Below are 14683 nucleotides of genomic sequence, written 5' to 3' on the forward strand. Positions count from 1 at the left end.
CTGACCCCTTGTTGGAGAGTTGTTTTGCCAGAAAATTATTTCTTAAAGTGAGATAAATTTTGTCTCTTTGTCTTTTGCCCTAAAGGAATCTATTCAACAGACATTTCAAGTTTAATGAATATTTTAGTGTCTACTGTGTTACTCTTAAATGTTTGCAATGTAATTTGCATTGCAAATTTATATCATATAAAACAATATACAGTTACATAAAATTACATTTACCTATTCCCTTTATGTTTTCCCTTTTTTTAAAGCAACTGTTGTACACTTTTCTACTATTCCTTCTTCCTTTTAATCTCTACTTGTATAAAGTTGAATATAATTTTGAATTTATCATTATCTTCTAAAATTTAGAAATATTTTTTTTTTGCTTTTTTAAATATGGAGTTATAATTGATGTATAACATATCAGTTTCAGGAGTATGACAATGATTTGATATTTGTATATAATGCAAAGTGTAGAAATAATATTTTTAAAGTGCTTTTATCTTGGAAAGATAACTTAGAGATAATTTAATTTTTCAGAACTTTTGAGCATGCTGTTCTAGCTGCAGGAACAGATTTCCGATCTGACAGACTCTGGGAAATGTATATAAACTGGGAAAATGAACAGGGAAACCTGAGAGAAGTTACAGCTATATACGATCGTATTCTTGGTATTCCAACACAGCTGTACAGTCATCATTTTCAGAGGTGAGTGGAAAAATCAGGTCGTTAATTTTTTTGTGATTACTCAGGTAATTTCCAATAATGAGGATACTTATTCTCTTGAAATGTAAGATTATATTAGACACAAACAGGAATAAATTTTCTTGCTCGATAATCACAAGTTATATACACTTTAAAATTTTGACATTTTCAGTATAGCTTATAAAATGTTTAGGAACTTTACTGGTTTTAGACAGAAGGTTCTCTTTATCTGTTTTATAGGTGAGGAAACGATAGGAATCCTGTCTTTTGTCTAAGATATTTCAGAGTAGTGAAGGAATGGGAGAAAAGAATCTAAGTTTAATTATTCTTTATGGTTAACACAGTACATGGCACATAATAGATGCTTATTTAAAGCATAATGATTTACTAAAGGTCCATTCTTGTGATTCACATAACATCTTATATCCAAAAGAGCAAAGAATGTATTTTATGTAGTAAGTCTGGTTTATATTCAAACAATCAAAAATAGTTTGTTTAATTTTCTACTATGATAATCTGTTATGACTGGTATCATTTCATTTTAATGAGTGCTGTTAAAACAACTAGTTCTGTGTACTGTGATTTCCATGTTTCTGATGTATTCAAAGTATCCCACTAATAAGGATCCCACTAATACGGAATTAAGTCTTTCTGAACAAGAAAGTTATGAGGACTGTTGATAAATGATAAATGTTTGCTATTCTTAACTGCCATATTTCTGTCATAATTTTTATAACTAGTATTGTGGTAGAGCCTGTAAACTTTAAGTAGTTATTAAGTAAGTGATTTACTATATTTTTCTTTACTAACAAATTAGAAAACTTTATGAAACGTTTGTACAGAACTGTGGATCAATTTGCTAAGCTATGTAGACCCAGGTTAGAAACAGAAAGCATGTGGACCTGAATATACCATCTCTGTTTTTCATGAAATAGAGGAGGTGGGCAGGTTTCTAGGGTATAATGACCTAGGGAGACACTTGCTGAAAGAGATTATTAACACAAGGGTTGGCATGTGGAGACGCTTGGTGAATTAAAAAAGTTAAAAGAATATTTTTAATGTTTTTTTAAAAGCTTTTTAAAAAGTTTTCTGGGACAAAGCGGGTTCCTTTCATAAACCAATTCTTCTAGGGTGTAAAGTATAGGTAAAATATATGATTATAATAATTTTATTGTTGGTAAGAAAAAATATGACTAGGAAACAGTTATACAGACAGTATTCTGAGAGCCTTATTTAATCGTCACAATTAACCAGGTATAGGTATAGGTACTATTATTTATCTACATTTTATGGAAGTAGAGGCAAAGAAAGATTAAAGTATTTGCAAAAGGTCACAGAAGTAGTAAGTGGTTGGAAGCTGATTGGAACCTAGACAGTGTGGCCCCAAAGTTCTTGGTGTAGTATTTTTTTTTTTAATATTTCACTGGGCTTTTAAAAATGCAAGTATGAGTATAATAGAGATTAGTGGATTGCATTACACATACTGCTTTTTAATCTACTCTTTTTCACTTAATGTAATGAGACCCACTTTCCTTATGAGTATAGCAAACTCAAAAGTAGTGTTGGTATAAGTAAATCTTACAGTTTATATAAGTAAACTAATTCACATTACTAATTGCTTTGAGAACTGCTGAAATGTTTTCTTTTGCCAAGTATACTTCTCCTATTTAAAGTCAGTTATTTAGTGCTTGCCATGTACCAGATGATATGCATTTAAGTTGTAGGAATAAAGGCCCAAAGAAGATATGTATGCATTGACTTGGCCCTCAAGTTGCTCAAAAGTGTAGAAGAGGAAGCATGTGCTAAAGGAACTAAGTGCTGTAATAGAAATATTTCTATTGTGTAGGCTTGTATATTGGATATACACTGAACATTATCCCTAAGAAAATATCTAATTTAAAATCCTCCTTAGCATGAGTACTTTTGTGATATGATCTAATTCCTCAGGCCCAGTCCCTGGTAGTTCTTAAACTCTAGACATAACCTGAGTACTGATAATATCCCAAAGGGCAGTGATGTTTTATGCTTTTATGACTAATACCTTTTCCACTTTCCATTTGTCTGATGAACTCATATTCTTTAAGACCCATACAGCTTAATGTTTTCTCCGTGACACTTTTTCCCGTTCACCTAAACAGAAGTGTCTGTTTTGTCTTGTGTGCCAGCACTCTACCTACATTTATTTCATTTATCTTAGCACACTGATAATACTGTTTTGAATTTATGTCTCCTGTATCCTCACACGTCTGTCATTTTCTGAGGATTTTTAATTCTTTTTGGACTTAATACCTAGGAACAGGTATTTTCCTTTACGGAAAACCCCTAACGAACTTTTTGGCCAACCCAGTATTAGGCACTCAGCCATTCTATATTGAATAAATTAGCTTTATAGTAGAAAAAGCTAATGGAATATTACTGTTTAGTATTATGCATATTTTATCACTATGTGAAAGAAGTTTATATATATAATGTGGCAATTATTTTATTTATTTTTATTGTATTTTATTTTTTAATTTATTTTTTGGCTGTGTTGGGTCTTTGTTGCTGCGCACGGACTTTCTCTAGTTGTGGCGAGCAGAGGCTACTCTTTGTTGTGGTGCGCGGGCTTCTCACTGTGGTCGGTAGCTTCTCTTGTTGCGGAGCATGGGCTCTAGGCACACAGGCTCAGTGGTTGTGGCACAGGGGCTTAGTTGCTCTGCGGCATGTGGGATCTTCCCTGACCAGGGCTCGAACCTGTGTCCCCTGCATTAGCAGGAGGATTCTTAACCACTGTGCCACCAGGGAAGTCCAATTATTTTAAATTTATGTTCTATAAGTAGTTATTTTTCAGTTTTACCTTATTTCAAGTTTCTTATCTATGTCTTGACAATTTTTAATTTTAGTATTTATTTGAGTATTAAATCTGTTCATTTTCATACTACACATTTGAGAGTTACCTCCTCATTTAAAATTTTTTTAATAAGGCAATCTGTATTTTTGTCCTCCTGGTGATAAAATAAGCCAAGTTAAGCCTCTGTATTCACTGATTTTGCAAAATTTAAATTAGTTTCCAATGTTATTTACATATGTTTGTGAAAGTTTTGTTTTGTTTTGTTTTTTTTGGCCATGCCATGCGTCATGCAGGATCTTAGTTCCCCTACCAGGGATTGAACCTGTGCCCCCTGCATTGGGAGCACAGAGTCTTAACCCTTGGACCACCAGGGAAGTCCCTGTGAAAGTCTTAAAATCCATAAAAATCCAGGTGTCAGTAGCCTAAATCAATTTTAAGAAACTTGGGGGGAAAATCCATAAGGTTGGAGCATATGGTACATGTACAATCATGTCTGATAATTAGGTTGAAGAGGTAGGTCTGGGTCAGAGGCTAGGTCAGAATATGAAAGACTTCAAGGAGATTGGATTTTAACCTGAATGCAGGGTAAACATTGAAGTGATTTTGGCATGAGGGTGGGATATGATCCTGTTTACTATTTTATTTTTCATGTTTACTTTTTAATAACACTTTTGATAGCAGTATTGAGGTGGGGTTAGAAGCTGTGAGACTAGAGGCTGGAAAGACCGGTTTATGTTTATCTAGCTAAGTAGTGAGGAGGGCATGAAGTCATGTTTAGAAGGTAGACTAAATTGGACCTAGTATCCAGTGGAATGTAAGAGATAAGGTAGGTGGAAGAGATTCGGCAACTTAGTGGTTGACTATCAAGATTAGAAATGTTGGGACTTTTCTGGTGGTCCAGCAGGTAAGACTCCACGCTCCTGATGCAGGGGGCCTGGGTTCAATCCGTGGTCTGGGAACTAGATCCCACACACGTGCCACAACTAAGAGTTCACATGCTGCAACTAAGAGTCCACATGCCACAACTAAGAAGTCTGCATGCTGCAACTATGAAGGCTGCATGCTGCAACTAAAGATCCCACACACTGCAACTAAGAAGTTGACATGCTGCAACTGAAGTTCCCACATGCCACAACGAAGATCCCGCATGCTGCAACTAAGACACTGTGCAGTCTAAATAAATAATAATAATAAAAAGATAGAAATGCTGAGGGTGTTGATTTGTGGATGAAAGTTACACACTTACAGACATGTTGTATATAAGGTTCCAAATTGAGATGGTGTAGATATTTTAGCTCCTCAACTTGGTGTTTTTGATTAAAATTTGTGTGTGTGTGTGTGTGTATATATATATATATATATATTAAAACTAGTGTATGTAGATAAATGACATGTTTTTCAAAACACTCTGCTTAAAATCTGTATTTCTTTATGCAGAGTGTTGGCAGTTGTATATACTAACCTGAAATTTAGGGAAAAGGTTTGGGCTTAAGTTAGAGTTTTAAAGTCATAGTATTCTTATTATTTCAAGCTGTATTAATAAGATTGGACAGAAAGTATATAAAAATAGATGAGAACAAAATGCAGAGTGGAATCATTGGGCATACTAGCATCTGGGGGCAGGCTGGAATCAAGGAGCAGTCAGAGGCTTGGAGGAAAACCAAGAAAGTGGTAACTCGGAGCCCAGGGTGAAGAAGATTCTAAAGGGAAGGTTAGTTAACAGCCTTAAGTACTGAGGACATTATTAGGATAGAGGCTGTACTATAAAACAAGTATCCATTTAATTTTGCATGTAAGAGGTACTTGGTGACTTTAATTAGGGCAATTTCATTGGAGTGTTTGGCACAGACATGTGAATTCAGGAGTAACTGGGAGGTGAGGAAGGAACTGCAAAATTTGTTGATCATTTATAAGTAATCATTTATAATTTAAACATGGATTGCTGTATTTAATTTTACAGTCACTTGACAGATGAGAAAACCAAGATTTAGAGAAGGGAAAAAAACTTCCTATAAGTCAAATAATTAGTAATGGACAGAAGTAGGACTTCAATGTATGACTTGTCCACGCCTTCTTCATTCCATTGCAAAGGGAGGAAGGAAATGAAGATGTCTGTAGACTGTTTTATCAAGTGGTAGGTTGTTACTGTAGAAAAGGAGAAAGGGTGTGGTGTTTTGGCGTCTTTAAATCAGAGTTCCTTTGAAAGAGTAATGTGTAGTAGAAATGTAACATGGGATCTAAAAATTATACTTCATATATACAGCTTGTATTTTTATTGTTTTCCTTTAGATTTAAAGAACATATACAGAATAACTTACCTAGAGATCTTCTAACTGGTGAACAGTTTATTCAGCTGCGAAGGGAATTAGCTTCTGTAAATGGGCATAGTGGTGATGATGGTCCTCCTGGTGATGATCTACCATCAGGAATTGAAGACATAACTGATCCAGCAAAGGTAGCCAGACTTATTAAAAAAAACTTTCAGTGCATGAGAAACTAAACTTTATGTCCCTTGACTGCATGTGTGGTATGACTTGTAGCTCATATAAAATCAATTTCTGATTAAGGCAGGTGGGAATTCTTTAGCTAGTTTGATTTAGAGTAGATAATGTATTTGACTATGAGACACCTGAAAAGCTGCGTTAGCTTAGAAGGACTATTTGGCCTATGTTGTGATGTACTAGCCCTGTTTTTTGTTTTTAAAAAGGCATATGAGAAAGTAGTTTATTAGGAAATACTTTTACAGATTTCAGTGTTGTTAATTGTACTTTGCACATAATTGATAATGGTTAAAAACCTCACTATTCTAAGACTATAGTATGGGTGGATAATACTTAAATGTAAGCAGTGATATTTAAAATTTTAGTATATAACTTGTGTGATTAAAATTTTTTTTCTTCCCTAGCTAATTACTGAAATAGAAAACATGAGACATAGAATCATTGAAATTCATCAAGAAATGTTTAATTATAATGAGCATGAAGTTAGTAAAAGGTGGACATTTGAAGAAGGTGTAAGTGCTTGCTTTTTTGTTATTGTCATTATATGCTTCAAAATACAGATAGGAATAATGTATTTTTCTTTTAGTTTTGAGTGATGTCTCTGCCTTTTATTTTTGCTTATTTAAGTAATGAGATATTTGTTATGGCTTCCATTATCAATTTTCCATTATTTTATCATCTTCCATTATCAGTTTTAGAAACATTGAATTCAGACTTAACGTGAATTGCAAATTATCTTTAATCTGAACTATTTTATTACAGTTCAATTTTAAAAATCGATTTCATTGAGTTTTATGTACAACAAAATACCTATTTTAGGTACATTTAGGTAAAATGAGGTTTTTTTTTTTTCAGAATTCTAATTCTTTATTTCTGTTTTTTTAAACATCTTTATTGAGATGTAATTCACATGCCATATATAGTTCACCCATTTAAAGTGTACAGTTTAGTAGTTGTTAGTATATTCACAGATAGGTACATACAGTTAATTTTAGAACATTTAATTAATGTTAATTTTAGGACATTTTCATCATCCCAAAAAGAAATCCCTTACTCTTCAGCTTTCACCCCTCTACTCCCTCATCTGCTTACTGCCCCCAACTCCCAGCCCTAAGGTACCGCTAATCTACTTTCTGTTCCTATAGGTTTCCCTGTTCTGGCTTTTCACGTGAATGGAATCATGTAGTTTGTGGTTTTTTGTGACTGGCTCGTAAAATGAGTTTTGACAAATGTATATGCGTTGTGATCACCACAACAATCAGGATATAGAACTACTCTGTCACCTCAGAACCCCTTTTCAGTCAGTAACCTACACTGCACTCCTACCCCAGGCAACCACTGATCTACTTTCCTTTTTTTTTTGTTACATTCACTAGTTTGTTTTATTTTTTAGATTCCACATATAAGTGATATCAAATGGTATTTGTCTTTCTCCTTCTGACCAACTTCACTTAGTATGATAATCTCTAGTTGCATCTATGTTGCTGCAAATTGCATTATTTCATTCTTTTTTATGGCTGAGTAGTATTTCATTGGTGTATATTTACCACATCATCTTTATCCATTCATCTTTGGATGGACACTGATTTGCTTTCTGTTACTGTTGTGTAATTGTTCAATTCTAAAATACTCAGCAAAGAATACAGTTTTCTGAACATAAAATTGTATAGTTCTGTTAAAATGACTGGGTAAGTGGAAAATACATTCTGTTTCTTCAATTTATACAGCCTAAGTAATTAAAGGGATTTTAATTTTAGAAGTTTTTTTACTCATGAGATATGGTGATTAAAATTTTTTGGTTCATTATTATATTTATAATTTAAATAATTTGTATTACTGTAGTCATTCATATTTTGGTGTTGGTACTGGTTTACTTTCATTGTCGTGTCATGCTTTTATTACAGATTAAAAGACCTTATTTTCATGTGAAACCATTGGAAAAGGCACAACTGAAAAACTGGAAAGAATACTTAGAATTTGAAATTGAAAATGGGACTCATGAACGAGTTGTGGTTCTCTTTGAAAGATGTGTCATATCATGTGCCCTCTATGAGGAGTTTTGGATTAAGGTAAGAAAATTATATGCTCTGAAACTTGAATATATTATAAACATTGATCTAGTGACTAACCTTTTTTGTACTTCTGTTGAATGTTGTTCATATAACTATATCTGTTGCATTAGGAGATGGTCTGCTTGCAACCAGATTTGACTGCTGCATATGCCAACCTCGTTGCCTCTCTTCGTCCTTCCTTACAGAAACTAGTCTAGTGGTTCAATAAAGGTGCTGAATGGGTTTAAAAATAGAATTTTATCGTTCTGTCACATATTTAATGGCTTGTTCAACTGTAAATTATTCAGTATTTCCTCTGTTTCTGTATGTAGTATGCCAAGTATATGGAAAATCATAGCATTGAAGGAGTGAGGCATGTCTTCAGCAGAGCTTGCACAATTCATCTCCCAAAGAAACCCATGGTGCATATGCTTTGGGCAGCTTTTGAGGAACAGCAGGGTAAGAATGAGGAAATTCAGTTGGTATTTTGGGATTTAAGTTACTTTAGGATAAAGTTATAGGAATTGAGTCTTGAGAGACGGTGTAAAGCAGAGGTCAGGTAAACTTTTTCTATAAAGGGCCAGATAGTAAATATTTTAGGCTTTGCAGGCCATATGGTCTCTTTCTTAACAACTCTGCATTGTAGCTCCAAAATAGCCATAGGCAATAACATAAAAAAATGAACATGGCTGTTTTCCATTTCAAAAAAAAAAAATAGCCAGAGGGCTGGATTTAGCCTGTGGGCTGTTATTTGCCAATACCTGGCATAAAGGATATTTCATATGTTTAAACAAAAGCATAAACATTTAATTACTATTTCTAGGTAATATTAATGAAGCCAGGAATATCTTGAGAACATTTGAAGAATGTGTTCTAGGATTGGCAATGGTTCGTTTGAGAAGAGTAAGTTTAGAACGACGGCTTGGAAATATGGAAGAAGCTGAACGTTTGCTTCAGGAAGCCATTAAAAATGCCAAATCAAATAATGAATCATCATTTTATGCTATCAAACTAGCCCGACATCTTTTCAAAATACAAAAAAACCTTCCAAAATCAAGAAAGGTGCTTATGGAAGCTATTGAAAGAGACAAAGTATGTATTTGTGTTTTTTAGAATATCTTCCATTAAAAAAAAGTAGTCTTTGTTGTTGTTTTTCATTTTGGCAACTATGATGAAAGGTTTGGTCTGTATGTAATATATTTTATTACTAAATGAAGACAGCAGTCCCTCTAAACTGATGTTGCCATTCTTTTAAAAAAATTTCAAATTATCATTAAAAGGTTGAGAAAATTAACATTGGATTTTCTATTTTTTCCACATTTAGAAATTTTATGGCAATTTTATTGATTATTAAGTAGAGTAGAGGGCCTGAGAACACTTTATAAACAAAAGTATGGCAGTTGCCTACATTGTAACAAATGTAGCAGTGAGATTATTCTCCTTTTCTAAAGTATTTTCTTTTTTATACCAACTGATGTCAAAAGACAGTGTCTAGGAAATTTCTCATTTTTTAGGTTTTCGGCTAATGACAGGTCTGTTTAAGATGCAGGTTTATAAGAGGTTTGCTTCCAGCTGCAGTGAGGAAGATTATCTATGGTTGTGAAGATTTAGATTACTGGGAACTGTAGAGATCATTTTTTTATGTTTTACTTCATATTTGTTATGGTAGGTCAAGCTACATTAAACCCAAGATAGGATATAGGGTTTTAATTTATTGGCATTTAACAATTTGCATAGTTTAGGAGATGCTAGGATGATGTCTCTACCTACCAATGTGCTTATTAGTTTTTTACTTGTTTATTAGATGTATGCTGAAAAAATTTAACATGAATTACATTTTAATACAATTTTCAATATTGAATTTTTCAAGTTGAGACATAAAAATTAAGGCATTTAAAATATCTGTGGTCTAATCAAAATATCTTAGAAATATGATTAATTGGTACTGCTTTTTACACAGGAGAACACAAAGTTATACCTCAATTTACTTGAAATGGAATATAGTGGTGACCTCAAACAAAATGAAGAAAATATTCTAAATTGTTTTGACAAAGCTATACATGGTTCATTACCTATGAAAATGAGAATTACATTTTCTCAGAGAAAAGTGGAATTTCTTGAAGATTTTGGTTCAGATGTTAATAAGTAAGATCTTAATTATATATTATTATCTATCTGAATGGTAATAGAGCACTGATAATTTTGGATGGGAATTTGATGATGAGTACAAAATAATATATTGTTAAATTTAAAATGTTTCCTAGGTTTCTTTTTCCTCGGGTATATGTGGGGGTAAATTCAGTTTTGCAAATGTCTGTGTGCTTAATGAGAAGGACATACGGTTTGTCTTTCCTTCAAAATTATTTTCAGAATTTTAGCATGGTAATTTAAACAATGAGTAGATGAGAGAAGGCAGGAGGCAGGAATTCTATGAAAAAGGAAATGGGTGAAGGATTGAACCCTGAAACACAGAAACATTTAATATATAGACCACCAGGGCTGCGCAGTGGTTGAGAGTCCGCCTGCCGATGCAGGGGACACGGGTTCGTGCCCTGGTCCGGGAAGATCCCACATGCCGCAGAGCGGCTGGGCCTGTGCGTCTGGAGCCTGTGCTGCGCAGCGGGAGAGGCCACAACAGTGAGAGGCCCGCATACCACACACACACACACAGCACACACACACAAAATATATATATAGACCACCAAAGGTAGATGGGGTTTTCTGGAATAGGAATGCCATCTCAGATTAGAGAAGAGGATGGGTGTGGTTTTACAGATCATGCCTTAATGACCTCATCTTCATGCATTATAAAAGGCTAAGAGATGAGGGTGGGAAAAAGGACAAGTTTAAAATTTAAATCTGCAAAATAGAAGAGTAGAAATATTGATTAGAGCATTGCTGCCGTTCCTTTCTTAACTGGTTCTAGTAAGGAAATATCCCAATTCCTGTTAGGCAAGTTTGTATACCTTTTTGATGGCTGAGTAAGATTTTAATTAAACTGAAAAACATTTAATATGAGTTACATTTTAACACAACTGTATATATGTGCTTGGCACATTAAAAGTTTTATAATTACCTAATGTGAAGTACATTAACAGTCTAACGAGGGGAGGAGGTGCTGGTCTTTTAATAGACAAAGAGAGGCTTAAAGAGAGATGAGGCAGTTTTTCCAAGGTCACTTAGCTATTACATTGTGCAGCTGGAATTAGAACCTACTGTGGAGCCTGTGTTCTTAACCACCTCATGTGCTGTATGTGTTTTCTTTTTGTTTTGTACTGAAGAAAGTATACAAAAGAAATGGCATACGTAATTCTAGCTTTTAGTCTAGTTGGATGGTATGGTGACTAGAGAGGCTGTACATAAGTATGTGAGGTAGCATATAACTGTTAAGAAGGCTGTGATCTCTCTGGAACAGAATGTATTTGGCATCTTTCATAGAGGAGGTGGGGCTTCATTTAGTTATTACTGGATTCTGATAAGCTAAGGAGAGGATAAAATGGTGGAAGCAAATTAAAGTTCATGTAAAAAGAATATTTGCTTGATTGGAGGGTTTTATGAAGCGGTAAAAGCTTGATGCTAAATGTGCTGTATTTTAAAAGCTAGACTGAGTTCTGAGCACATGTACACGGTTGACAGTAGGAAGCTATTAGAGTTTTGAATTAAATAACATATTTAAATTTGGCAGTAATATACAGACAAATCTGGGGTTCCACACAAGGATGCCAGTTAGGCCCTTGCAAATATAGTTATGGAGGGTCTGAGTATCGGGTCTAAGATTGTTGTATTTGAAATTTAAAAAGGGAGTGATATGGAAAATAAATGAGTCGCTTAGAAATTTAGGTAGCAGTGTAATGAATTGGTAAGAATTAATGTTCAATCAAATATAGGATTAAATCCTAGCTCTCACTTAATATTTTGTATTCCTGTTTTTAGATTTTCTCATATGAATATTGAGTCTCTTGTTGCCAACCCATGAGTTGTTAAAGGTCTTAAGGAAATTAGTCCATTTAAAGTCCTTTATGTTGAGTAAACACTGAACCAGAAATTACTGGTATTGACAGTTTTTGCCCCAGGAATATTGTGGGACCAGTGTTACTGTTAATTGTTATTAAATGTATACATATGCAGGCTGTCCAGGGAAGTTGAACATGCATGTAAACATCAAGGTCATTTCCACAGAAATGTTAATTATCTGTGTTCAGGTTTCTGATTACCTTAAAAAATAAGGCCATCTTTGTCTTTCTAAAAAATATTTAAGAAAGTGGTAAAAGGAGGGCATTTCTTAGTGGTCCAGTGGTTAGGGCTCCACGCTCAAAAAAAAAAGAAAGTGGTAAAAAGGAAAACAAAATCATTATGATTTTAAAGTCAGTTTGGCTTCAATTGACATTGTTTTTGAAGTTCTAAGTTCCAGGTGAGACCTATAATACATATCACATTAATTTTTTTATTTATTAAAAATTATCTTTTTAATCAATGATAAATAATTATACTGTAGTTTTATTTTAGTTCTAATTCAATTTATCACATGGCCAAAGTTTACACTTTATCCTAACTGGTGGCAGGTGTCTTTAATAAGCATTGTTAAGTTAGATCTCAAAAGTATACAAATTATGTAACTGTCAGGACTCGTGGTTGCATTGGACGAAAACATATTGTCAAGGTCACTGTCTTTGTTGTGTGATAGCTCCTTAGTTGGGCTCTCCCCATGTGTTACAAATAATAAAAACAGGTAGCTCTTGGCCAGTATCCCATCAGCTTTAGCCCACTGTAGTACAGAGAACAGGCACTTTTTCAGTAGCTCAGTCAAAAATCCTGGGACTTACTGACATCCTGGTTTGAGTCACATGATCACCTCTAAACCACTCATTGGTCAGAGATATGTAGTAAGGTAATTGGCTAGGCCTGTATCTCTGAAGCCTCATAAATGAACCACATGGACTGAGAAGGAAAGTGTAAGGCAGCGGTTTGCCAAAGCAAATAACATAGAAAAGGTAGCTGGGGGCAGTTTTGCCTGCTGGATCATTTTTTTCCAAAAGGATGTTCATTGCAACATGCTTTTGTTTCCCTAAGTGGAAATAACTTAAAAACTTTAAAAATTTAAGTTTGGCTTTTGTCTATTCCAAAGGATTGTTTTTCCTTCCCTCTCAGGCTTCTGAATGCTTATGATGAACATCAAACACTCCTAAAAGAACAGGATTCTTTAAAAAGGAAAGCAGAAAATGGGTATGTAACTTCCTGCTGAATCAAGAAGGGATGCTTAAAAGAAGACATTTCATTGTGGAAATCCCTTTAAAGATAATTATTACCTTTATGTTGTGGTAATTTATTTTCATGATTTGAAATCATATAAAACAGAGTGGTCAAGAACTTCAGATGAATGTACACAGGTGACATTCATCCATTTGTTAAAAGTACTTATCTGTGGGAATTCTGAAAGTTTCCATTTTGACCTTTGATTTAGATCAGAAGAACCAGAGGAAAAGAAAGCACACACAGAAGATACAACTTCATCATCTACACAGATGATTGATGGTGATTTACAGGCAAATCAAGCTGCATATAATTATAGTGCCTGGTATCAAGTGAGTTTACATAATTATAATTGAATTTTTTGTTAATAGATGTTATTAGAAATGCATAAATGAGGATAGTCTTTTTTTTTTTCCCCCCTTTAGAGAAAACAACTCTTTGCTTCGGTTGCAGATTGTATAATACATAGTCTTCTGGTTAAGACTTGGAATTTCAGCAGTGAACACATGCTTGTTTTCTTAAATATACCTGCTTTAATTACATTTTTATATAAACTCAGCCATAGTTCTTGTATGCTAACATGTTTGCTTTTTCCTTTCAGTACAATTATCAGAATCCTTGGAATTATGGACAGTATTATCCTCCCCCTCCAACCTGATGGGAAAATTAAATATCAGATGGAGTGTGTGAAAAGTTTGAAATTATTTTTTTTTAATGAGGGATGTAAACATAGCATAAGCTTGTTGTATTTGATAACTTGTCTTCCCTGTTTCTGTGTAACATGATTTGTTCAGTAATAGGGGAAAATGTCACTTAGTAGCTTACCACAGATACTATTTCCTACCATTTATAAAATTTACTTTTTATTGGAGAACTATTTTTTTGATTTTTGCATTAAGTGGTCTAGAATTCTTTTGCAATGCATTTGCAACAGAGTTTTGTAGCCTTAAGGGTAGGGAAAAAAAACTGACTGCAAATCATGTCAGTGTAGTACAAGATTCTGAAAATACATAAGGGCTGGTTATTAAGGATTTACCTCCTCCTTAAAAAAAAAAAATGGCTTTTTAACCTTTGCTGACAAGATATTGTCTGTGTGGTTCAATTATCCTTGTGAATTTGGATCGAACAGCAGAAGATACCTATTAAAATATTGTCTTGGAATAGAGATTATAAATGAGGAAATGGAATGTTTGCATCCCTTTAAAAAAATGAAAATCATATCAAAACTGTTGTTTCAGGAGACTTTGTATTTGGAATATTCATGTTAAAACTTGTGAGCAAGCTTTCATTTTGATCAAACTGATCATCTTCATTTTTGTAATAAAACTGAAGACTCATCCAATGATTGTTATGAATTTATT

At 33.8% G+C, this 14683-nt stretch overlaps 1 protein-coding gene across 4 annotated transcripts in view; it reads left to right on the plus strand.

The window, feature by feature from the left end:
- PRPF39 (pre-mRNA processing factor 39) overlaps positions 1-14659 on the plus strand; it is a 38207-nt gene extending 23548 nt beyond the window's left edge. For all 4 annotated transcript variants that reach the window (XM_081228083.1, XM_081228084.1, XM_081228085.1 and 1 more), the window contains 10 exons: positions 526-693; positions 5810-5975; positions 6426-6533; positions 7926-8090; positions 8405-8531; positions 8896-9164; positions 10033-10217; positions 13221-13295; positions 13534-13654; positions 13924-14659. In XM_081228083.1, the coding sequence (XP_081084209.1) occupies positions 526-693; positions 5810-5975; positions 6426-6533; positions 7926-8090; positions 8405-8531; positions 8896-9164; positions 10033-10217; positions 13221-13295; positions 13534-13654; positions 13924-13980 (1441 nt within the window). In that variant the 3' untranslated portion in view covers positions 13981-14659. The remainder of the gene's footprint in view (positions 1-525; positions 694-5809; positions 5976-6425; positions 6534-7925; positions 8091-8404; positions 8532-8895; positions 9165-10032; positions 10218-13220; positions 13296-13533; positions 13655-13923) is intronic.
- Positions 14660-14683: the final 24 nt, after the last annotated feature.

The sequence above is a fragment of the Mesoplodon bidens genome, assembly GCF_964165515.1.
Source record: "Mesoplodon bidens genome assembly, chromosome: 3".
Lineage (NCBI taxonomy): Eukaryota > Metazoa > Chordata > Mammalia > Artiodactyla > Ziphiidae > Mesoplodon > Mesoplodon bidens.